Source organism: Ylistrum balloti, unplaced genomic scaffold (genome assembly GCF_031769215.1).
Source record: "Ylistrum balloti isolate Yb309-2 unplaced genomic scaffold, AGI_CSIRO_Ybal_v1 Utg369632, whole genome shotgun sequence".
Lineage (NCBI taxonomy): Eukaryota > Metazoa > Mollusca > Bivalvia > Pectinida > Pectinidae > Ylistrum > Ylistrum balloti.
In genome coordinates this window covers 453,275-479,455 of record NW_026781897.1, presented here as the reverse complement: position 1 = coordinate 479,455, position 26,181 = coordinate 453,275, and the positions used below count along the sequence as shown (strand labels likewise).

The window sequence follows — 26,181 nt, the reverse complement described above, 5'->3', positions numbered from 1 at the left end:
TAAAGTCCCAAAAAGTGATATTTGTAAATAAGATGTGAAAACTTTTATCTGATTTTGAACGTAATACAACAGTCTCGAAGTGTTTACTTTTTATTTCATTTGTTTTTGTTGTGTTCTGTTTCAATGACGTGATCAAAATAATTGTAATTTGGATAAGAAAGTGATGACAGAGGTCAAAGGTTTAGCATAGATCTGTCAAATTAATGATGACTTTTCAGTTTTCTCTCGTTTCTTAAAAGTATTTCAGATCATAATTATTATATAATTTCTATTTTTTTATATTTGGTTTTGCTGATAAAACGATATGCACACGCTTATTTGCATATCATTTCAAAAATATAAGTTGAAGCAATACCATTACGTGCATCGTGACGAAAAACCATGAAATTTTGTTCAGCTTAATATGATTGTATGTTGTTAATCTAAGTGACATCATTGTGGGATATGAGGTCGGTAAGGTAGTTTAACACACGTTGCAGAATTTCTTCAATATTTAACCAGTATGTACAAAATTTCATGAGAATAAATGAGCCTGAAGCTCTACCTCAAAGGGTGCTTGTCAGACATGTCAAGTCGTAATAACAGGTGATTGTTAAACTGTTTTCATAGCGCAGCAGACAGAAAATATATATTAAAGGACGAATGGATCTCTTAAAAAAACGAAAGTGATCACCGCAATTGAATTTGTCTAGATGGAAATGGATAGCTGTATGGAACCATTGAGAATCACGTACGTATCAATGATTGACTGATGATATCATTGTCGGTGTCACTCTGTTGTCAGAGCAACCAGACGGTAACTTCGACGGTTTGCTTCGCATTTCAAAGCAATAAAACTTGATTAAAACTCAACAAAATTGAAAGAGGTCAGAACTAGATACTTCAAATTAAAATATGGAGTACAGGCCCCGGTTGTTCAAAGGCTGGTTAGAGATTAGCAGTAATTAGTGAAAATTTTCAAATTTGATTCAAACAGAATTGAAAACATTTTTTACCATTTCATAGATGTAATTTTGTTGAAAAAGGACAGATTGATATATTCTGAATATTAATTTTGCCTTTGACGCTCTTGTATTATCAACAGCAATAATTTGAATTTTCTTTTTGCTAACCGTAAATTAACTCAACTTTGGGCAACAAGGGTCAGATGTTCATGTCACTGTTGTTGCTGTTGTTGTTTTATTAATGAATCAATGAATGGATGAATATTCCTCTCAGTCTATGATTTATTCCAATCTGCCTTCTAGGATTTCCACACATCAAGATCCCTTGCATCACTCACAGAACAGTTGTACGGTGTAGTTCAGTTTATTTTGTACAAAAAAAACTTATCTAATAGTGAGTTGAGGAGGTAATTGGTACAATTATCATTATATTTACGGAAACCTTAAGTTATAACCAATTGGAAAAGGTCGATATTTAATATGTTCGAAAACAGATTTCAATTATTCATTACTTGGTACTTAAAATGCTTCTCTAAAATCGTTTATTTTCAAATCAGCATGTATATCCGCACAACCTAAAAAAGCTATTAATACATTTGAAGCACAACACAATACCGATAACCTTCATTCTTTGTTATATTCTGTTCTGATTTAAATACTGAGGAATGACAGAATACACTTTGATAAATATATAAAACTCCCTAGTATCTGTCGAACCTTTATCCTAATTGAGCTTGGCATTGTATTGTTTTCCCTATGGAATGTATGATAAAGTTTCTAAAAAAGTAAAGAATGAGTACACAAATCTATTAATAACTTTTCACGGTACCACATTTAATGCCCAGTAGCTGTAAGACGTCATATACCACTTGAATGAAAATATTTACATTAAGTGACCGAATAAATTTCTAAATACTTTTGATACATGATGTAAATTATAACTAACTTCACATTACAAAGTCACATTCTCTGTTAAGAATTTTGCCTTCCCTGATATTTTCCTTTCGTCTGAAAATGCAGTTATCTCCCCTGTACTTGGGTTCCTGGCGATTGCTTGCACCACTGCAATATAATCCTTGCTTGACTCCTTGATCTCATGTCCGTAGTGTGTCGCCAGGTCCTTCATGATATCCTGTGAATAAGAAACAACGAAAAATTGTCATCGTACTGAAATGGTTTAAACATAGAGATAGAGAACCTGTTTTATACTTAAGTCACAATTACATTTATTTGTTTTAAAATTTAAGACAGTTCACTTAAACGCTGACACACATAGATAAATTATGACACTGAAATGAGGCAGATAAAGGTTATCAGATTGCACTTTAGACTACCTAGCCGTTCTTTAACTTCCTTTAACTTCCTGAAACCACCTGTTATAATGCCCAGACAGAACACTTCAGCGCGTGCTGCGAAAATCGTAGACTAATAACGCATATCTGTACGTTATAAAATCTATATCATGATGAATTAATCAATAATATCGTGGTATTCAACTCGATTTAAGTTTGCTTTAAGTCCTCGTCATTCTCATGGTGTTTATAGTACTGCTACTCTAGTGGCTTGTAAGCTTACTTTATACATGCTTTTCAAATGAACATTGTTATTTTTCAAAATTTCAAATCATCGAAATTGTTTCTTTTCTAATGTTGTAAAATTGAAACAATGATACGTTGTTTCATCAATTTATTAAAGTAAATGTATCAAGTAACACACTTCTTAACTTCGAATCGAAGCCCCTTGCTGAGAGGTTGTTCAATTAGGAAGGCCTATCATTCGCTGTTATTAACTGGATATGTTAAGTAAACAGTGTAATTATCTAAAAGTCCTATATTTGCAACAAATTGATTTTCAGTTTTACTATACATATTTGGTCAATACTATTAAATCATCCGTGATGTTGTCATTTCATTTATAGTAAAAATTGGTAAATGATGGAGTCAGTAACATTGAGAAAATTACCATTTCTTCTCGCAATATGAAGTTTAGATTTGATTGATGCTTGCCGACATGCAATATGGTTCCGTTTCTAACTTTGTTCTTATTTGGAAGCTTGATATCACTTACATGGATTGTCGGAGATTTACTTGTCCGATGTCGTATCTGAAGCAAAAGACTCTCACCCTTCCTGAACATTTGATCCTATTATCCTTGTATTTTTAAACATTTCGTTCAGGATTTGCCCTCGTGTAATCGCATTTTAATTTGGATAACGACCTTTATTATATGCCGGCAGGTTTTTGTTGTTTTTCAAATATAAACAGGAAATCAACAGATATCTTAATGATTTGATAGTGTTACATAAAAATGTCTCTTTGAGAGCTAGTATCAGATCAATTGAATGAATTGATGCATATTAAATTATGTGCTGATGAACCTGATGATGATCTAACCTGCGGAAATCCCTTTTCAAAATCAAGGGTATTTGAATTAAGACGCTGAAAAAACCTTTTCCGCCTTACAGCCTTGTCAACGCTATCCTTCAGATATAGCAGAAAAGCAGAAACCTGTAAAGAGGAAACAAATAGTTAATTAGTGAAAATGACAATGAATATGACGGGGTCACACATTATATGTTAAATTTGCATCACACGTCACTGTGTGTTGAGTTTGAAAAGTCAATGGAAGGTGGTATTTGTAATATCAGAAATATTGATATTATTGAGATTGTATAGTGTTCCATAGCAATAACGATGACACCGTGTTGAAGGAACTTTACATGAATTTCTTTTGATATGAAATTGATAAAAGGTGAATCGAAACGAAATTCCTGACGACTTCCATCAATTTCAAATGGATGGATACAAATGTAAGATTCTTTTTATTGCGTACCTTTGATTAGTTTGTTTGCATTAGTGAAAATAACATTTCATAAGACTGGTATAAAAACTGAATTGACGGTATTCTCACTCATCGTTACTTTCTGTGGTGACGCCATGAGGCCATTATGTTGCAATCGAAGTAATGTGATTTTTTGCAGACTGCATCTCCAATATGTATTGGTACAGGTGTGTTATGATTAATGTTACTACATTGATAACAAGTGATGGAAGGACAGACAGATGGACGGACGAATGTGTTAAAGCAGCAAATATTTATTAATTATGGTTATCATTTTAATTGTTTCTATCATTATCAGATGATATTTGTACCAGTGTTTTTTTATCAATCTGCCACTTGTGTTTCCCTTCAAATACACATACATTATCGTTGGTTTTAATGATGATTGATATCAATTTTCAACCTGATTCATTGTAAGTTTTAATGTCTTACTTCCGAAACGACCGGTGTAATGGTGGCACCACCAGCTCCACCAACTACAACTTCTACCTCTCCCGCCTTGTTTACAAATATTGCAGGAACCATTGATGATAGTGGCCGCTTTCCTGGCTCAACAAAATTGCGAGGGTTGTCCTGGAAATGTTAAAAAATATATATCTTTTGTACAGCATTGACGGCATTGTTATTAAAGACAGGAAACCAATTTGGCTCAATTAGAACAGACAAAAGACATAAACAGACAAAGGACTAAATGGTCACCAAGGTAAGATATTGAGAAGCTTTCCGAAGGTGATATAATGAAGGGTACTAAATGAAATAGAAATCTGCCTTTATTACGAGGCTTTACGCCATCAGCATACATGAGTTTATCAAAATAGAGGGAGACTTTGTTTCATTTAGTGACCTCCTTACTCAGCTAATTGATAATCAGTGATACATATACACTTGGTCAGAAAACAGCCTTATGAATTTCACACCATTTTGGTTAGTAGTGGCATGCAAAGTTGATATTTGTACCGATGACTGTCTGTCACTGTATTTTATATAGCAACATGTACATATTTGTGTCAATGCTGTATTCCTTTAGAAATAACCATTTAATCTGAACCTTTGACAAGGGGACTTTGACCTGATATCATACTCATGCTTGATAATGACTTTATGACACGGAAAGAAGTTCATTAACTCAGAAAAGATCTAATATCTTAATTAAACCTCCTTATCTGTGTCCATTAGAAATACATTTATTAACTCGCCAAATTCAAATTCTTTCTACACGTCAAGAGTGACAACAAGCATTCTATTTTCGGTTCTGCTATCGCCTGCTTAAGCAATGCTTGGACTGAACAGGGCTCATTACTTACTGATAATATTCTCATATATTTGCTTTTTATGCTGTATTTCTGGTTGTTTTGAAATGTTCATTTTGCGTGCTTCAACCAATTTAACACAACTGTCTTCACGAGCCATTTATGTGGTAAGCTTATTGCATTATATCTACTGCAGTGAATTATTGCGTCTATTTCAGGCAGTGAAAAAGCATTAGATCCTTGTAGAACGACGCAACAGGGCGTCATTAAGGTATTTGCCCTCATAAAACATTAGAAGTGCTGCAATAACATAGGTTTGGTGAAATTATCATTGGTACATTACACTAATTGTTTCAAAAGTTGGTAAACATCATACATAAAGGTCAACATCCACGAACATTAGAATACAAACGTAAGGTGACAGAGAGGATATCATAATATGTGTATTACTACCGTTTTCTTTCTTATTCTAATATGATATAACTTATAAAGGTATCTCATATGTATTGCTTGTTTCTGGGGTCAGTTATAGGAAATTGTAAGTTGAACTCATCTTGTGAACGCATGTTAAATCAGCGACACTGTTATCAATTAGAAAACGGAGGTTATGTCCATAATCTAGATCGTACACAGCTAAACAGCTGACTTGTAATTAATGTGCAAAGTACTGATAAACTCACAACTTTATAATATTACATTGGGTAACATTGATCAAAACATTACAATTGCAAAACATTAAATTGTATGTTAGTTCTATAGCGGAAAATACACTGTATTCATTGCAAATTAAACACAGGCACAAAGATCGTGATGTAGTTATAGATGTTACTAATTGTTGACTTTTTCGAACGGACGATCGTAGAAGTAAGTATATCATAAAATTGGTGTCAATTTTCAGAACATTTGCTGACACGATATTCAACCATTTAAGGCTGTACGAATTTAAAGATAGCCGAAGAGTGTATGTAGTGCAGCCGGATAAGACACGCATGTGTTTCACATGATGTTCACCTGAAAAGTACGGGATGCCTTATTTATACTCTTACCTATGTTTCTTACCGATATGGCCTAATGAAACTAGTCTGAAAATTTTCATTCGTGACGACATAATATAAATTTAACTAAAACGAATTTAAGGCTTTTGTTCTGGCCTCAAAAAATTCACTTAACATCACTGACGAGTCCTAGAAAGAAAAAAGGTGTATGATACAGTTTAATTCAATGTTGGGTTTGACTTTATCTGACATTAAAGTTGTATTTAAAGGTGCTATTCCCTTGTGTGTCTTTTGTACAATCTTTGGCGCATTTTTTTCATTCAAATATTGCAAACGGACATTTCTGCGTCAAACTTGAAGACATATTCGCTCTATTTTTATGGTATTTAGCGAATTGCAACCACTGAATCATTCTGTTATCTAGAGTGTGTCATAATAAGCTAAATTACATATGTGCTATAAGCAAAATATGGTTATTTACAGAATACCAGGGCAGCCATGTGGTAAAACTGCTGAATGTACCTTCGTCTATTTCTTTGACTAAATGAAACGTTTTTGGGAAAATATTTATTTTATTCCATTTATGATTATTAGGAAGGGATGAGCAATATGTCTTAAATTTTACGAAGGCATGCGTTGATCTGTTCGGGGAAATGGGAAGATATAATATAATAAACTTGATCAAAGCAACATAAAATCACACTTATTTCAATAGCTATTAATATTGTTTAACGAACGTTTTGAGTAAATGCTAAAAGTTATTCTGTCGAATTAACGCACGTGATAAAATACATCTGTTTTCCGCCACTGCCTAATACAATAAATGTATATGTGGCAAGTATATTGTGACAATGACAGCTCCAGTTTGCATGATAACACAGTATAACTCGCGAGTGTTAAATAATAATACAGATGATCTTAATTACTGTACCATATCATGAATAATCTAGACAATATAAACAAGTTTTTATCTTATCTGTCATTTTCATAAATAACTCACCCTTGAAAAATCTGTCATTTCATTATTCCATATTATTCCGGTAGATTCCGACATTACTGTTGATCCAAAACTACAAAAGTGAATCGGGAGCATTTAACAGTTACGTTAAATATATTTGGACAAATACATCCTAAAAAAGCAAACAATTTTTCAATATATAGATTATCAAAATATCAGATCATAAATTGTCAGTGGACACCAGAAAGTGTGTTACGAAAGTAGACAAAAAGGCATTTGATAGAGATGCTCTTAAAATGGGAACTAATTTAATGGGCGCTGGGAAGGAGGATAAATGTGGAGATAGTGGCTGGAAAGTTGTACAAATTGCATAACAGTCTCTATAGTGCCTTCAATTTTAAACGATTTTTTAAGAGGTGGTTAGAAAGAGAAATGCTACAATGGACTCGAAAGAAGAAAACTTTATTGGTTTTACCTTGAAATTATACAAACGCGGAACAGTAGGAATAATTTATAAGATACAATGTTTTCCTGAATTGGCTTTGTTATAATTTACAAAAACCTGACATTTGTTGGCATAAATAAACGAGATGGTTTCGTAAGGTATGTCACTGTATCGATAAATCAAACCAAAGATCGTTTATTTATCAACAGCGGATTGATAATTTAACTTAAATCTTTATTTAACTTACTTCTTCAAGAATCAGTGACACTACTTACTAATAATTTATGCTACTGGTAACAGAAACAGCGCTTCCATCCGGGGCTAAAACTGACACATGAGCGGTACCTTGATCTCTCGGCGGGTATGTTATATTTGTATAATACGTCCAATTATGTGTTCTGCGCATGTCCATTTTTGTATTCCTCAGAAAGGCTGCAAAATCGTCTGAAATCATTTTATCGACAACCTGAAAATGAAGAAACATAACAAAAGTTAGATATAACATTTCAAACCAAATATAGAGATCGATATACTACGATAGACGATATCTGAAGTAGCAAACATCATAACCGTAAACTTGTATAAAGTTTTTTCATGAGTATTTTAATAGGTATGTGCTTTTTGTTCAGACTGTTTGAATGTTAGTCTAGGATTGTATGAGAGACAGAATGAATGATATTTTCTATATCAATTCAGAATCGGATTCAGAGAAGCAAGGTACTGATTTAATTTAATCATACAACTGTTTCGTCCTTCTGTCGTCAGCAATGCGAAGGTCCTAAATGATGAAACCTAGGAGACGGCTGAGAAAAACCCAAAGAGTTCGACAAATATGTAAAAAAATATCCGGATGGGAAGGTGCAGTAGCTCCATAATTCAATAAATATTACAAAGGTGAATGATAGAATTAGATACAGCAGAGGAGGATGAATTCCTTAGAAATATTACATAGTAGTGATATTATCATAATGATAATATGAATATTATTCTCTGTCAGTAAAAGGAATAAATCTCCACCTCATTCCACGAATACGAAAACGTCGCCCTTGTTCATGCAAAGGGCGTTAGTGTCAGGAGTGACACGATGCCTACTGATTGGAACAGAATCATAAATTTTCCGCAAATATATTTCAATTACATAAGTAAAAATGTGTTATTTACAAAATATACCTATCTAATATAATCTTACAGGTGTACATGTTTTACCTGTTTGACATCGGGTACGAAAGCTGGGTCAGCGAGCTTCCACCTTTCACCATAAGCTAGCTTCGTGGCCTCCACTAAAGCATGAAAAAAATCAGACCGCATTCGTGAAGTCTCCATGTTTGTTCTCCCGTTTGGAAATACACCTATTTTGATATAAGTATAAAAAACTGTTAACATAAAACATATAAACACAGATTAATCACACAAAACAGACTTGATCTGAAACTATTGCAGAAATTTAATGGAGTATTTGATGTTATTTTCAAGCAATGGGAAAAAGACACGTATCCAAAAATGAACTAGTCATCTAACGATATGCCGGCAGCATTCAAAGCGCTCAAAACATATTGCGAATTTACATTCTGCGAACCAGCCATTACCAAGAACAAAATATATAAGAAAATTATCTTATGCTATAACCAGTTGAAAATGGCAGAATAATTCACTCAATTTGGAATATCATTGCAAAGGATAGCAAATTACCGAAAGCCTATTTCTCGATGAACTTGAGAACTATTGCAAACAAAAAAGAACATGATTGATGCCAGATACACGATTGAAATCTAAAGTGCAAACTGATGATGCAACATTTGAAAAATATGTCGCAAACTTTTTTTAATGGAAGGTGAAATCGTAAGAGGTCACTTAGTACTTGTTGTGAAATCATCGAAAGCTTGAGCAAAATTAATCAGTGAGGGTTCAAACTTTTCAAAACATTTATCCATCGATACGGCGAGGACTCATGACATCACAAAAACAGTTGAATATGAATATGATTAGTTCATTGCGGGCAGCGAAACAAGGACGACAATATGCACATGCGTCGATGCAACATGAAACAATAGGCATAGAGATGTAACTAAAGCAGGTATAATCTCAGCATCGAAAGGAAATGCGACTCTTGCCTGAAGATGAACCATTTTGACAGCCAGTGGGGAAAAACAGGTAAAATAATAACACTGTACATAGTGTATGGCGAGACATCTTAGTACATAGATGACAGCGATGAGGATTTCTATGTTGGTATGTTAAGGGAAATTCCAGTAAGTACCACCAATAATGATTGGATAGTACAATGCCATGTTCAGTGTAACTCGATACAGATGCATGTTGACACAGTTACCAGATGCAATGTTACCAGCAGAAAGACGATACAAATTTTGAAGGTCAAGACCAACTCAACATTCAGATCTTATAGTAGGCATCTTAGCAGGAATATTGGAACTTCAGTTTCAAGTCATTCGTTAAATAGTCCGTTTGATACTTGGTGCAGATAGTTCTCCAAATGTTGATTTACTAAGACGCTTGTTCCCTTTGGGGTTTCTGAAAGTGTTTCAACTAGCGCGGATAACAGCCCAACAAATGTTTATAGTGGTAGGTTGTCTCCAGGGAAAACATACAGTTCACACAGACAGTAGTGTATAAACCTGTTATCCACCACATAGAAAGGTACCACTGTTTATACCTAAGGGACTTAAATAAGACTACTAAGCGTCTCCGTTACCCAATAATCACTACTTATTCAATTGCTTCACTTAACTTTTTTTCTTTTTGCAATTAAATCTTGATAAGCCTAGCTGAAAATGCTGCAAACTGACCATGCCAGTTGGATGGTATATATTCCTGAGGATTCCGTTTGCAGTTTAATTTTGCTCTAGAGGTATACCTGTTAGTGATGGGGAAACTAGTTGTCGAGGCAGAAGCCAAAGTTGATAACCGATGAGCTATACAATTAAAGACTAATAGCAGTATTTGAAAAAAAGATAAAGTTATACATTAGATTGAATGCAGACAAGCGTGTGCAAGTTTTGGGCAGATAGAAATCGACAAAAAAAATGCAGGTCATGGCCTTGGTAAGAATTGTCTAAAGCCAGATTCAGAGAAGGTCGAAGAAGTCTAGGAGATAAAACCATCCGGGAATCAGATGAAATTATTGCAATTCCCAGAATTGTGAACTATGTTGACAAACTTTTAAACCCTATTTGTGAAGGGGCATTTGCGGTTTTGAGAAATCGTCTTGTAAAATACACCTCCTGGGGATGGGAATCACAACAGGGGAAAAAATCAGAACTTTCAAAACCATGGTTAGTTTGACCGCAGTGTTGACATTTGTTGGAGCAAGAAAACCGATCACCTTAATTGTCGCTGCCCACTACGCCAACGATGCTAAAGACTGAGAAGCAGATGCCAATGACCCCAATAACTTCAAAAGAAGACTCGTTGGGAAAAACTCGAATAAAACTACTTGTGGCATCGCAGTCGTTAGAACCACAATCCTCAATCATCCCAAATATGGCGCACAGGGCAAGATCAGGACGTAAAGTGAGAACGCTGGGTCGTTTCAAATCATATGTGAGAGAAATACCATTCTTACGTTCTTACTATTATGAATATGAACAAACACAGGTCATGTCATTGCGATTAAGAACTTATTATAACAATAGTAAAATGTAAAACAAAACTATGCTCATGTGTTTACATTTGCTCGTCGCCGTCCTGTCACAACAGTACATGTCGGCCATTGTGAATATTACACTATATATGAATGAACCCAGCTTTGTTGTGACGTCAAATTGCTCATGGTCGTTCCATGTGTTTCAACTATTCCGAAAACTCTAAAAGTCACACAAGTTAACTAGCAAGATAAGGTATCTTGCAACATCTGACAGACGAATGATATGTTGGTACAGTCAAATAGGTGCATTCAAAGAAAAAATATCTTTTGATAGAATGATAGCATGATAGAAACTGAATTAAGAATCAACAGGAAACAGATTGTAGATAAACGATGACATTGTGTGGTAGAAGCACAGTGGCTTTATTTAGATTACCGGTAGGCGTGTTGGCATTTGTTCCAGATATACGTCTTTAATCTCCATCGATCAATGTATGCTCGATTTCTACAAAGCTTGGGAGTGCTGAAACTTGATGAAACACCCGTACATGTAAGATGGTGTTTAATTCATGATTCGGAAATACTATATCTATTCCAAACTTTATTTTCAATTTGCACAATTCATATGTATCGTTTCCAGATTTTAGCACAAGAAATAAGCAGTTTCTATTTCAGTCACAATTTCGCGTTCAATATAATCATGAAGGCGTAAAGTAGTAAATCCGTCAGGATTGAGCAGTGGTCGGTAATCTATTTTTCACAGCATTAACAGGACAATTATCATATACTGATACGTGATTCAAACTCAAAATTAATGAAGCGATGGTAAAAACAAAGGCACGTTTTATCCTTGACAACACTTGGAAGAGGTGGAGACGTCTTCTGTTTCATCAACGGCACCTGCTATTTACGATTCGAGTAAGTTAAGTCTCGTTCACAACCGTGAAAGTTAACAACCATGGAACCAACAGGCATGGTAACAAACATCGAACACATCTAACAAATGAATATAGATTCGACAGACAAGACCAAAGTGACAACCACTAAACCCTCCGTAGTTCTTAATCATTTCAAGACCACCCGTGGTTAAGATCATCTACAAGTTGTTGAAAATATTTCATGAATATTTCAATTTTGTAAACAAACCCTACAACCTTGAAATATGAAAACCACCGGTTTGTGCAGCATGGTTTTAACAATGCATGTAAGTTATTAGAAAACTATATAGTATCAGCATTGATGTTTAATGTTTAATTCTTTAGAGAATTAGCACGCACTTTCGGTGAATGTTGCTATCTGCTGCCAAGGGGAGGCAATTCAATGTCGGTGATGGAATAGAACGAATTTCCATACACTTTTTGCATTATCTTTGTATTAATTTCAATTTAAGTCTTTTTCATAACTTGTTTGATTAATTTTTGTTACACATGTGAATATAGAAGGATGGTATTTACACCTTGTTGCATATCATTGTGATCTGATAGAGTTTGCTTTCTTTCAATATTATCACCATTGGATGCAAGCTTATTTATCTCCGGCACGTGATATGCTTGCGCTGTTTAAGGGAGATATTTCATTTCTTTGATTACTGCCTTGGATTGATTCATATCTATATAATAATTTATATCCAAATTCCTTTTAATATGATTTCTTGCATCATTTGACCTATTGATATACATGATTTTTCAAATAATAACCTCAAACACATGAAAAGGTATGTGAAGTATTTTCCCTTTGCAATAACTTATCATGCACCAAAGTCCTGTTATCCAAAAAGCAGATAACGTAAAATAAATTCGGAAATGTTAATATGACAATGTTTTTTTGATGATGACGTACCTTTTAATATATTAAGGATGAGGCCAAGGACTGGTCCGCCACTTGGAGCACCCATAGTCAGCAACATGACGTCACCAAGATTGACGGAAATACCATCCTCCACTACCGGAATATATTCTGCGAGGTCTTTTTTTGTCATGACACCGCCTACATGTAAGATTTTGAAAGCAATAACCAGACTCTATAGTGATATCCTCAACACAACATTTGCTTCGATATCTAAACTTTACGTAAAAATGGAAAGGAGAAAACACACACAAGACGATAACTATAAACCATTTGTGTAATGTCTTACTAGAGTTCTCAAAATTAAGCCGCTAATGCTTACTAAAATCTATTATATCATAACATCTAAATATTTGATAAGATCTGTGCACTTTCTGATAATATTTTTTCAGTTTTTCTCAAAACGTGCTATAATTTACGAAATAGCTAAATTTTAAGTATAACAACACTTATCCGGAATCAAACGAAAAAAATCTAACCATTTAGTCCCTTTAATGTTTTCATTACCAATTGTAACACCAATAATATCTTGACCTGATATCAATTCATAACATCGTTATATTATCTCTTTAAATAATTTCGGCAACAAAAAGAAAATTTGAAAGCGTGTAATGCACAATCGTCCTGTGGCATCGCGGCACGAAATAATGGTTGTTTTCGTTTTACATAAATGTATCATTCAAACTTTGTGATTTAGCTATTCGGCATTTTTCGTTTTTTTTTTCAACTGTGGCTACGACAAAACAGTGATCTTAGCAATATGATTAACATTATTTCGTCACGAAATGACATAGTGAAATAGCAACATTGCGAAATAACGAAATAACGACAAAGTGAAATGATTCATGGGATGGTTGATTCGTTGTTGTTACCATCACATCGTTCTTTACTTATCCTGTTGTCTCTTTTTCTTGAGAAATACTGGACGAATATTTTTAATTCTGATAGGTAGGTTTTCACTGATCCCCATCTATATATGTATATCATCGAACTTCAAACAGACCGAAAAAAATGAAACTTTTACCTGGTTTTCAGGATTTAACAATTACATATGAACCTTCCTTGTGGTCATTCGAGCTCACAACGGAGTGCCATTTAACCATTCTATGTTACGTGTCTCAATATCTTCACGAACAAGTTTTTTTTTTTTTTTTTTTATTTTCGAAATTCACTTCGACAATTTATACAAAGAGCGTTTCATCTTCCAGCATAATTGGTTTTTCATTCGTAAAAGGGAAACTATAATAAGAAAGCGAAGAAGAAATAGAGCAGGATTCGTTTGTTTATTTGCTGCACGCATTGTAAACATGTTTTGTTCGGAAGAAGGTAGGACACCATCAGATAGGTATTGCTGTGTATTTCGTCATGATCAATAGTCCCAATAAGATGTACGATATTGTGTTGCACGTTTTGTGCTCCGATACAATAATAGCTACCAGCAGCATTTGTTTTTCAATGAAATACAGCAGCTGGGTGGTGCAGTCTACTGTATATAATTCAGGATTGAAAGGTGAAATTTACCGGTGGGCTTTATGAGTTTGAATATATTTCATTGCAAACAAATATTTACAAAATTACTAGACACGAGTTTTCACAACTGATCACTATACTTTTCTTCAATATGCATGAATAATTCGATAAGACAATTTAATTAAATGATATATATATGAAGAGAGAGAGAGAGAGAGAGAGAGAGAGAGAGAGAGAGAGAGAGAGAGAGAGAGAGAGAGAGAGAGAGAGAGAGAGAGAGAGAGAGATTCAGTCAAATCGCTTGCTTAGCTATGTAATTTTAAATTGATTTCGCCATATAAGAAGGGGTTGTCTTTTTAATAAATTTTGTTTTCCAGTGAAGAGGGAGAGCTGCAGAGATTGATAGTTATACAGTATCGTGTCAAACCTTTTTCTTGAATTTCTCGAATGATTGTGTCCGCGATTGGCCCTTCATATAAGTATGACGGTCCATTTTCAGCGATCCCTCTCAGTGTCTGGGCGAGACGTGGCTGTTTTATGACGGCTCCCTCAGGTGCTATCTTGCCGGTGTCATCGCAATATATTTTACTGCAATAAAAAATATGATAGATCACGCCTTACTTACTGCAGCTGTGATCGTTTGACGATCGATACCTAGGGGAAGCCATTGACATAAAACAACAGAAAATATGAAAATACTTATTCTACCTTAATTATATTCAGTTGCACACTGCATTACATGCATTGTCATTCTACATGTCATTGATATGCCCATTCATGAATTTGTCGAGGATGGCCTAGCCTTGACCCGTGCAACTTAGCCGACGATAACTAAACATGGAGTTATCGGACTTGGCGTTACAATGACGTGACATTACTTTATTAGGATTTATCGATGGAAAGGAATATTTAATATACAGAATAAAGATTAATAAATGAATGAATGTCTACATACAAATATGATGACTTACGAAATAAGTACTTACCAGAACTCTGTGTTGTTTGTTAGATCAATACCAAATATCAAACGTGAGACTTCGAAAGCACGATAAACAGGTTGCGAGAGGTAATGACCATTCTCAGCTAGCTTAATTGTTGGTAAAAATAAATCCCTCCACGGTAAACGTCCATGGCTTTTGTGGGCTTCCCAGTACCCCCGGATTTCTCCTGGTACTCCAATAGTCAACACCTCTGATAAAGGACAAGTATGTTAGAAAGATTTCAGACATGTCACATAAACAATATATGATATAGCATATAGATTCAGTCAAACTTAGCAAACTGAAGAAAATATCAAGTAGGTGTGTTTTAGTGAAGGAGATCTATAAAGGAAATTCAGGAACACCCCCTCCATTTCCTACGCACGCATACCCACACACCAAAAGGACAACAGGACATGATAGGACAGGACAGGAACAAGACAGGAAAGGGACAAGACAGGGCTGGACAGGACAGGGACAGGACAGGACAGAAATTAGTTATATTTACTTTTATCGCCTCCCCTCTGAATATTTTGGCTGAAAGTGAGGGCTGCGGGTGCTGACTCTCTAGCGTTGATCGTCTTTGTGAGTTTAGTTTTCGCGTCGTAGATGACGAAGAAACTTCCTGTCAATATACAATACTTAAAGGTTTATGTACACAAGTGCGACAGATTCTCTACAAGACTTAACAAGACAAGTGTATGAAACGTCGGCGAAAGAAAAGCAACGTACACAAGTGCGACAGATTCTCTACAAGACTTAACAAGACAAGTGTATGAAACGTCGACGAAAGAAAAGCAAAGTACATTATTTTGAAAAATGGCTACCTCCACCTATTCCCATGCTGTGTGGTGCCATCAACCCGTCACAGAGAAGAGTAGCAATGGCGGCGTCAACAGCCGACCCATTCCTCTTTAACATATCTCTGGAATAAAACAGAACAATTTCATGCACATATAGAATATATACATACAGCCCATATTTTGTATCTATTGATAATATAAACAATTATCGATGGTTCCCATGTAACACTGCCTAGCTGGTGCCTCCTTAAACACCCGTCATATATAACTCTAGCTATTGTTGTCTCACTAGACACCCGTCACATATAACCTTAGCTGTTGGTGTCTCACTAGACAACCGTCCACATATAACCCTAGCTGTTGGTGTCTCACTAGACACTCGTTCTCATATAACCCTTGCTGTTATTGTCTCACTAAACACCTGTCGCATATATATAACCCTAGCTGTTGGTGTCTCACTAGACAACCGTCCACATATAACCCTATCTTTTGGTGTCTCACAAGACACCCGTTCTCATATACCCCTTGTTGTCTCACTAAACACCCGTCATATATATATAACCCTTGCTGTTGTTGTCTCACTAAACACCCGTCATATATATATATAACCCTAGCTGTTGGTGTCTCACTAGACAACCGTCCACATATAACCAGTGGCGTAGCAAAACATTTTTAAGAGTGTATGCTTTCAAGAGAGGATCCAAGGGCGAAGCCCCGGTTAAGGGGGTCTAGGGGCGCAGTAAGGTTAAAAAGGTAGGGCAAATATATCTCAATGGAATTCGAGTGTATGTTTAAGCATACAAGCATACATTATTGCTACGCCTCTGATAACCCTAGTTGTTGGTGTCTCATTAGACTCTCCTCCTTAGGTAACTCTGGAGTTGTTGTATCTCAATTAGATTTTTTTTAGATTTTAAGGTCTATGTTCATTTAGGAAATAAATAAAAGCACGATGTGTTCAGTATTTCCAGTACGGTATTGCTGATAACACAGAGTGGAATCTACCTCAAATAATCAACCACAGAATCTCAAGGAAAGTCATCATAGTTGTAATGTGTATTCCGGATATTGTTTATATCATAATCATATACTATATCGAAGTTTTTTGTTTTTTGTTTTTGTCAAAATTACCCATCAATCAATGTAACGAGTGTTATTATTCATTGTAAAAGAATTACACGCTTTGAACATTGAACCGTAGTAGCGAGCCTTTTTACTGGGGAAATTTCACTTTCTGCTTTTTATTTTAGAATTAACATGGTCTCAATAGGAACTCTATCCATTCAATACATACCGACCAATTTCTGAACATGTCTCATGGTCGCTGACAACGGCGCCAACATTAATCGAGATCTTTCGGGTGTTTTCCTTTCGGTCATTCCCTTGTTGACGAAATGGTAAAATTCCAAGCGTCAATACGACTGTGTAGATGACGACAAAAGTGAAACAAAGTCCTATAATTAGCAGCGGATGTCTCCTAAGACATGAAGACTTCTGTCGATCATCTGTGGCGGTCGAATTCTTTGGGATGAAGCTTAAATATAATGGAAAAGAAAGTGTTATCAAAGATATTGTTTAAACACAAACTAAGATATTTTTTTAATTAGGGCGCAACTACTTAAATTAGAAATTACATTTTGTAATTCTATCCACCACATGTGCGTAAGTTTATAGATATTATTGTTATGTATAAATATCACTTTTTCGTCCAATGTCGATGTTAGGTGTTCCAGTTCCGATTTTAATTTGTCTTTGTATGTTCATGGGAAAGGAATTAATATAAGCTTTAAGCTTGTTTTCCCATCCCATAAGATTAAATGTACCTGTCTGTATTTAAATGCTAATCATCGAATAAATATTGTTTAAACTAAACTAAAATATCAAGACTTCCGCTGAAACACTCTCTGCAGGTTGAATAAATTTCGGAAAAAAATATCTTAGAGTTTTTTTTCTGCATCAAAACTTTATATTACACGTAATGACGATTTAAACATAATGTTAAAAACTTACTTATCTCCTTCTTGTTTTAACTCTTCCCGTTTCATTTCTGTTGTCACTCTGGTCGCCTTAAGCAAAAGGAAACAAGACAGAAAACCTGCATTGTACAGTGACAACGAAGCTCGTCATTGCATATAGTAGTCATTCATGGACATGCCTGCCTTTGCAGTAACATAAATAAATTAATTGTAAAGCATGTCCATACATGTCGATGTTAATAAGGATTAATCCTATATCATGTGAAGTGAGTTTGTATTATCTTTCGCATGTTCCTCGCCTTTCATACTGCTGAAATCCTAATATAGATCATATAATAAAGACTGAGGCCTTTACTACAAACGACGGTCCATGTTTAAGACTCATTTAAACTTTTTCGAATGGATGAAAGATAAGACCAAACACTACAGAACATCAAGTAAACATAGTCACGAACTTAGCTGATTCATAAAAGATTCTACACATTTGTTTATTTTAAAATACTGTTTGTGTTTCGCAGTTTATTGATGTCACATTAAAACATGATATAAGGCGTGCAGTCCGATTTTTTCTTTTCTCAGAATACATCTACCTCTATCCCTCGGATATTTTAAATGACGAATGACTTATGATTCAAAATCGAAAAAAATTAATATAAAACAAATATAGCATAGTTATTATATCAATATCTAATTTTGTTTTACTTGTAAAAGACAGCGTCAACACAACTTAAATAAGAAAATGTTTAACTTTTGGTGGAGATGAGAGCACATAACAATGTTGTACCCAAAAGGTATGTGTTATAATAGATAACAATACATCCATATTTTTTATTCGGATTGTTACAAATGGTTTACATTGATTGGGTGTGTTTACTGTACTGTTTATAATGTATAAATCCGTTAGGAATGTTGATAGCTTTGTCACTAAACAAATAATGAGGTTTTACCCTATATACCCGTGATTTAAACCATTGTTCATATTGAGGGACTGTGCCAAGGCCAGGCAAACACGAACACACACACACATATCTATATATACTAAAATTAGATACGTAAAATAGATTTCGATATCAAACGAAGTATGTACACTTTGAAATCGTTGAAAATTTTGGCCTCTTTTTCTGTAGGATGTAAATACACTCTGTGATGTACCCACATTTGGTTGTGTAAATATGCTAACATTTTTGCAGTATCTGATATGATTGAATGTGTTTTGCTTTTAAACATTTGTAAACTCAGTTTACATCACCGCGTTTTGTTTAAAGAACATGATTAATTAACGATTTCACAGAAAAGTGATGTTAACATGGGATGAAACATATAGATGCTTATTTTATAGACTTTTTGTCATTGATATGTGTTTAGTAGATATTATATATTAGACATTAGTAGATAAAGAATTGACTGTTTTATCAGAGAGAATATAGACACAGTGTGTGCAAAATAGTTTATTTGCTTCGCATTGTCAAAGATCATAAGGTGTTAAACTGTTCAACAATAAGTTCATTTAATTTGTTTATAGGTATACCAAAGTGATTGACGTGCCTTTTGTATGGATTTATTTCACCTTTTGAGGATTAACGCCTACACACACAAGAAACAGAAATACAAAGACACTTTACTATTATGGGACTGGACTGGACAAAAGTGCTGTTAATAGCTGTATGGTCCGAACAGTGAATATGCAAGATCAGACACACGTCTCTTCCGGACGCCTTTGTCCATACTTTGATTGTCATTAATTTAGTGTGTTGGTTTTATATCCACACAGTAATTGAAGCTGTGAATGCAGTTTCGGGGTTAAATAAAGGTAACTGATCTGACACCTGGGACCTAGGACCTGTACACGATCGAATAGACATCGGGTATGTTTGCGAGGTATGACAAATTATTGGTCTGATTAGTGAGGTGGTCTTAATAGATAGGTGGTATTGATAGGGAGGTGGTATTAATACTGAGCGGTATTGATAATGAAGTTTAAAATATAAAAAACATTATAGAGGACTCAATTTTTGACTGGAATGAAATGTTCTTTATATACAGGTGATATTGACTGAGGTTTTACTGTAAAAGAAAAATAAACCCACAAAAGCATTAAACAAAGCAAGCATTGACATCCTCTCCTCTTCCAACGAAAAGGAAAAACAGTCCCGATCGATTCTGGTGTTTTGTGATATCAAAGCGAAGTTCTGTATCCATGTCTTGGTAAATAAACACATATTGAAAAAACCACTATCCTTAACAAAGGTGGGGTGAAGAGAACAATAATTAATTCGAATGGTTTCTGAAACAAATTAACCAACAAAAACCAGGACGTTTTGTCAAACTAACGAGCGATTTTGAAATGCTATTTTGAAACTTTAAAATTCCATTTGTAGGAGAAACGATATACACCGCAATTAATGTGTCTAGATTGTTATGATCTCTGGCAATTTGAATGATGATAAATTTCCAGTTTTTCAGTTTAGAAATGATACTAACCAATGAAATACCAGTATTGTATCATGTGATACAATAAAATTGTGTTTAAATATGACATTCAGATGTGTGTCTTTTGTACAATCTTTGTAGCACAAATCACTGCATTGCAGTACATCTGGACTAAAATAGATGATCTGACAACATGAGGCCATTTCAAAATGTTCATTTGCCGACATATGCGTTATTCAACTTCCAATCATAGCTGTCTGTAGTTACCTCCCTTGAACAAACGTTGAAGTAATCATTAGATATAGTGAGTTGGGATTAATCGGAATCAACATTACCAGAATATAACATAGTTAACTTTAAATGTTTATTGCCATATTTCGATCTGTATATTGCAAGATTCTTCTTGCATCTTCAATAGATGATGTAAATATGCAAATATATTGGTACCGCCGTTCTGAAAAAAAGTTTGTGGAATTGATCTACATAGACCTTGAAAATGGCGTCGTAGGGGGAGATATCGTGATGTCTGTAAACATATTTTCTCTCGATTGGTTGTATAGCATAGGCTAAAACGCAGCTAGCAGGTGTTAATCTAAAAGAAACATATTGAAGTTACACATTATAGATATTTTTTGTTTATTTTTATTTCCCAAGATTTTTCAACTACATCAACAAAACATTAACATTACGTCAATTTGCACACACAATAACATAACAATCATCATCATCATCATCATCATCATCATCATCATCATCATCATCATCATCATCATCATCATCATCATCATCACCAACAATTTAAGAAAAGTCCGGAAAGATCCAGTAAGACGCTTTCCGTGTTCCCTTATATTTGGTAATTATGTCGCAGGCCTTCCCTTTAGTGTGATGGTTTGACTATAAGAGCTCACGTTTTGATTAGTAGAACGGTATGTATAAGTTGTCGACTTCCGGTTCCGGTACCAAATAAGGCGCGATGACCAAAATTGATACTTTGCATGAAAAGATAAGACAGACATAACCGCTAGCTTTTTGTATGTGATATTGTGATTTTTCGTCACAATTGAGATTTTAATATACATTTCGAAAAATTTTGTTATGGAATCATTTAAAGTGAAGATGAAATAGGTTGTTTCATGGGAAGTATGTCACATTGTTTACAACGTTATACATTATAAGCAGAAATTTACACGGTGGCTGTACATCAACCTTGCGTTTTCAAATTAAAAATTTGAATTATAGAATCTCCTCCTAGATTTATTCCATGCAAACATGGAATTGATATGGCCTGTGTTCTTTGAAAATCATTCAACAAAGTTGAACGCTACCAGAAAATTTGTTGGCTGGTTGGTTGATTGGTTGGTTGGTTGTTTACAGGTTAATCGTTTCCGTGATTCGTCCTATCTGTAGACAATGTCTCACCGACGAATATTCTGGTGATGTGTTGAGCAATCAATGAAGCATTGATCAGCTGTGGAAATCTGATATTTGAATTGCATCAGTGTAAATTTAGAACACGGTACATTTTGTTCTAGTTATAATTATCCTTTTGTAAGTCTCAGGTAACTAAATCTTTCGTATCAGAAATTGTGTTTTTTATGTTGTCTACACAGCAAGTCCGTCTAGATTGATAATATACTTTAAATCGATACATGCACTTCATGATATATTGGAAAAAAATAATGCATTTTCATTTTTTTTCTATAAATGAAAAACTGTCGAGGCTTCCAAAATACTATGAATCTGAAAAAATAATAAAGATCAATTCAAAACAAAAACGAAAATATCAAAGAATGAACTTATAACAATGCAATGCTTTCAGTATTTGTACCATCATCGCCTTTGAAAAATAGACGCTTACCCTTCTGGAACGCTTGGTACTGTTAGGTAGATTCTCAGGTGTCTGTATCTAAATTTTCCGTTTATTCATATTTAGCCCTTCTTACATGAATTTTGCACTTGGATAACTGTGAGATTTTATGAACAAAGTTAACTTTTTAACGAGGGCAGACACACGATACTTCTTCAACGCATTTGTTTTCTATACGTAGTAAAACTGTCTTTTTTTTATCGATTTTATTCACCTTTCACAGTATTTTCTTATGGTCCATCGTCCATTTAGTTTTCAATTCCACCGCTGTTCTGTGTGCACAGAGAAATTTCAAACTTTGGAATAAACTCTCAGCAAACTCTCACGCTCAGCTTCAAATACCTCATGTCTCGTTACAGCTGTTAACATCCAATAGGGTGCTGGATATATTATACACTTACACGCAATACCTGTCTTTTAACATTTATATCTACAGATAAATTCAACTGTGCAAAATCGCTCTTTGCAAATGTCTCGAAAATTTATCATTGTATATTATAGTCTTTGGAATATTCCGCTAAGTGGTAACCATCTTAATGAGTGACCGTATAGTACAAATCGTTCACGGTAAAGCCTTGGCTCTCTTCTAAACATAGTTAAGAATACACAAGAAACCAAAGCTTAATAGTCTCGGTTGTCAACGACTGTAGATGTTTGCCTTAAACCTCTTCAAAGCTGCTAAAAGCCTCCCGCTGTCTATTACTAATATGCACGCACACGGAAAGGCAAGAACAAGACTGGCGACAGACCCAATCGTTGCAGATGATGATCTGTTGTCTGGCACTGACTTCTTTGACCGGAAATATCTATTTGTTTGTGTTGGTTCAATTATAAGTTCTTTCTTTAGTTCCCTGATTAGTTCAGATAATTGTTCTGTTGTATAGTTGGTATAACATCTGCAAACTTGGCATTGGGAAGGTGAAAATGATGTTGAAACGGTGCTGGTTGGCTGTTCCTTAATAAAAGAATTATCAAAATTATTTCATAAAAGATTTAAAATTAAGAAGAAGCATAAAATAAACAAAGATAATAATAATAAAATCACTAGAATAACATTTCCATATACGTTTATATATACCAAACGCTTCAAGTTGTTTGTTATGTATGTAAAGACATATGGAATATATGAAATACTAAAAAGAAACTGAAACCAGCTTTTGTAGTTCAAGAACAACCTGTAAACAATTAAAAGACCAAAATGACAGAAGAAGCATCGTATACTGGTATCTTATCATATTGTGAAAGTAATACTCGATATTTTTCTGTCGTGGATTCAAAGAAAGTATTTTATGGACCTGAAGATTTTTAATTAATATTTTGTAATATGGTTGCTTTATTGTTCTTAAGCACAAGGTTCCAGTGCAGTGTTCTCAACTAACAATTTCTTTAATATCATTTTATACTAAAGGTCATTATATTCGAATGAACGCATTCTTGATCCCGAAAATAGCAATTTAGCAAAAACAAAATAAATCAAATTGTTGTAAAACTTCTGCGATATTTACCTTTTTGCTTCTGTTTTTTTTTTTTTTTTTTATAGAATCATTAAACTCTGAATAATTAAAATGGTAAAGTAAAAATCTGAACAGTTGTAAAGCTTACTGTATATCGTTGGTGATTCAAAGGGTACCCAAACGTCTCGAATCCCCCGCCAAAGCTTCTAGCTCCATGCACATAGCCAAACATAGACATGGCAAATCCGGGGGCACTGAGGGTATGGACTCCTTCATCTACTGTAACTCTCATCCCAAAGAGTTCTTCGTCGATGTTTAAGAGATTTGATTGAATGGGACGCGAATCTATGTATATCAATTCTGGATTCAGCGTCGTCATTAACACAAGTTCGGCAGAATGAAACCCAGACGGCACGTAAAAGAGGGTGTCCTCAGAAACATTCTCCATGGGTTGTACTATCACCATTGACGGGTCTTTCTCCGATACTTTCGATGTTATCATGGATACAAGATATGGTTTATCTGATGTCAAAACACACATGTCGGCCAAGTCATCGATGGTGTATGTGTCTCCGATCTTGTTCAAGAAAAATGAATTATAATAACCATTTGTACAGTCAACACGTACATCGGTATCGTCAAAGCCTGCAACGATTGTGCAGATGTATCCGAAATCCTCTGGTGGTTGAATCACATAACGAGTTCCCCATTGTTCCACGGGGGGTATTTGTTCAACCAAGTGTCCTCCTTCATATGTTACTTTTGAAAATGAATACCATTTGTTTCCCCCAAAAACGCTGATGGAATTTGTGGCGCTGATGGATGTTCCACTAAGATCGCCGCTGCATTCTATATATATCACATCAAATTCGTCAATATTCTCGTATATAACGTCTGCGTTCTTGTAAATTTTGTTTGAATATCGTAATGATACATCATTTGTTCTTAGAGTAATCGTAACAGAGGTATTGTCAGATATTCCAATGATAAGAATTGCGGACGAATGATTCCCTGTTACTGCGTAGTACTGTGTCCCGAGTAACGAATACTCCATCGCAACAAAGGCATCCATTGAATTCATAGTGTGGAATGCGATGCGGTTGATGCCAATGACACAAACGGTGGTATTCGATTCGAGTTTAAGTCCTTTATTGCTTCTCGTTCGTTCTGTATTCATTAATTCAGATGAAATGTTATGACTCCGAAAGGAGCTTGCGTCTAGGACAACTTCCTCGAGTCGTCTTGAATGATCATGAAGCGTTACACGTGCGGGTCCGTCGCCAGTGTTCAACGTGATGATCTGAAGGTCAACATAATCTTGTGCAGAATAAGTATTTTGCATAAAGCCTACCATGTACGAATATGTACTTGCTTGAAAAAGACCTGAAAAGGAACGGCAAATATTTATGAATGAAAAAAATGTTAATAAGGTCCGCGACATATTAAGGAATCACAACTGCAGAAACGTACCATGTGCTAGTCAGGGAAAAGAGTGGGAAAAGGACGAATACGTGAATATTTAGTCGTCTAATACCAAATACAACACAAATAATTCGGGCCATGTTGAAGTCAAACAGCAAGATACAAAACAGCAAAACACGATTTGTAGCTATCAGAAAAATATTTCGAAACAGACATTAGACTAATAGCATTGTTATATCGATAGGAGATATAAAACAAAAGAAAATTTGACTTGGGAAAATATCAAATACGTTATATATTTTTGAAAATTATTTCTATAGTAACAAACACAGTTGTGTCTCTGACAGAAAATACGATTTTGTTCGTCGTGAAATGGTCGCGGGGCAACTAACTATCTTTATGATTAGAAACATTACTTTTCATTTTTTAACTGCCGGAATCTGCAGCATATACCCTTAAACTGTAGTACCCCATACCTGTTAAATGTAGTATCACAGACAGATCCATCAGCAGGTACTGCCATGTATATTTCATCGTGGGTCAGCGGAGGTTTACAGGTGTTGGATCTTTAACAGCGATGTATTATGTTCAATACATATTATACGTATGCTTTATACCGTCGTTCGTGTCCACTATAATCAAATATATTAATGTCCTGTTTCCATTAAACCAGTGTGTACTATGTAAGGGTGTTATCGATTGTTTGGCGATTTAGAGGTTGCTGAAAAATATATTCATATATTTAAAATATCATGTACTTAAAATGCTTTAAAGGCCTATGACAACGCGAAACACGTGCATTGTTTATCGACAACAGCTTAACAACGGAAATATCCATTATTGATTTACATATTTAAGTAAACACTGTGTGATACTCCAATAGCGATCTCAATGTCATTT

General features: G+C 34.8%; 1 protein-coding gene across 1 annotated transcript; it reads right to left on the bottom strand.

Annotated features, from left to right (window-relative positions):
- Positions 1-1,896: 1,896 nt before the first annotated feature.
- On the bottom strand, positions 1,897-25,213 carry LOC132552606 (glutathione hydrolase 1 proenzyme-like). Its single transcript, XM_060216796.1, has 14 exons — positions 24,008-25,213; positions 18,143-18,198; positions 17,427-17,666; positions 16,157-16,254; positions 15,838-15,954; positions 15,336-15,540; positions 14,777-14,937; positions 12,874-13,020; positions 8,640-8,782; positions 7,709-7,899; positions 7,031-7,100; positions 4,218-4,358; positions 3,338-3,451; positions 1,897-2,076 (listed from the first exon to the last, which is right to left on the bottom strand). The coding sequence occupies exons 1-14, from the start codon at positions 25,211-25,213 to the stop codon at positions 1,897-1,899; spliced, it is 3,069 nt and encodes a 1,022-aa protein (XP_060072779.1).
- Between the last annotated feature and the right edge of the window lie 968 nt (positions 25,214-26,181).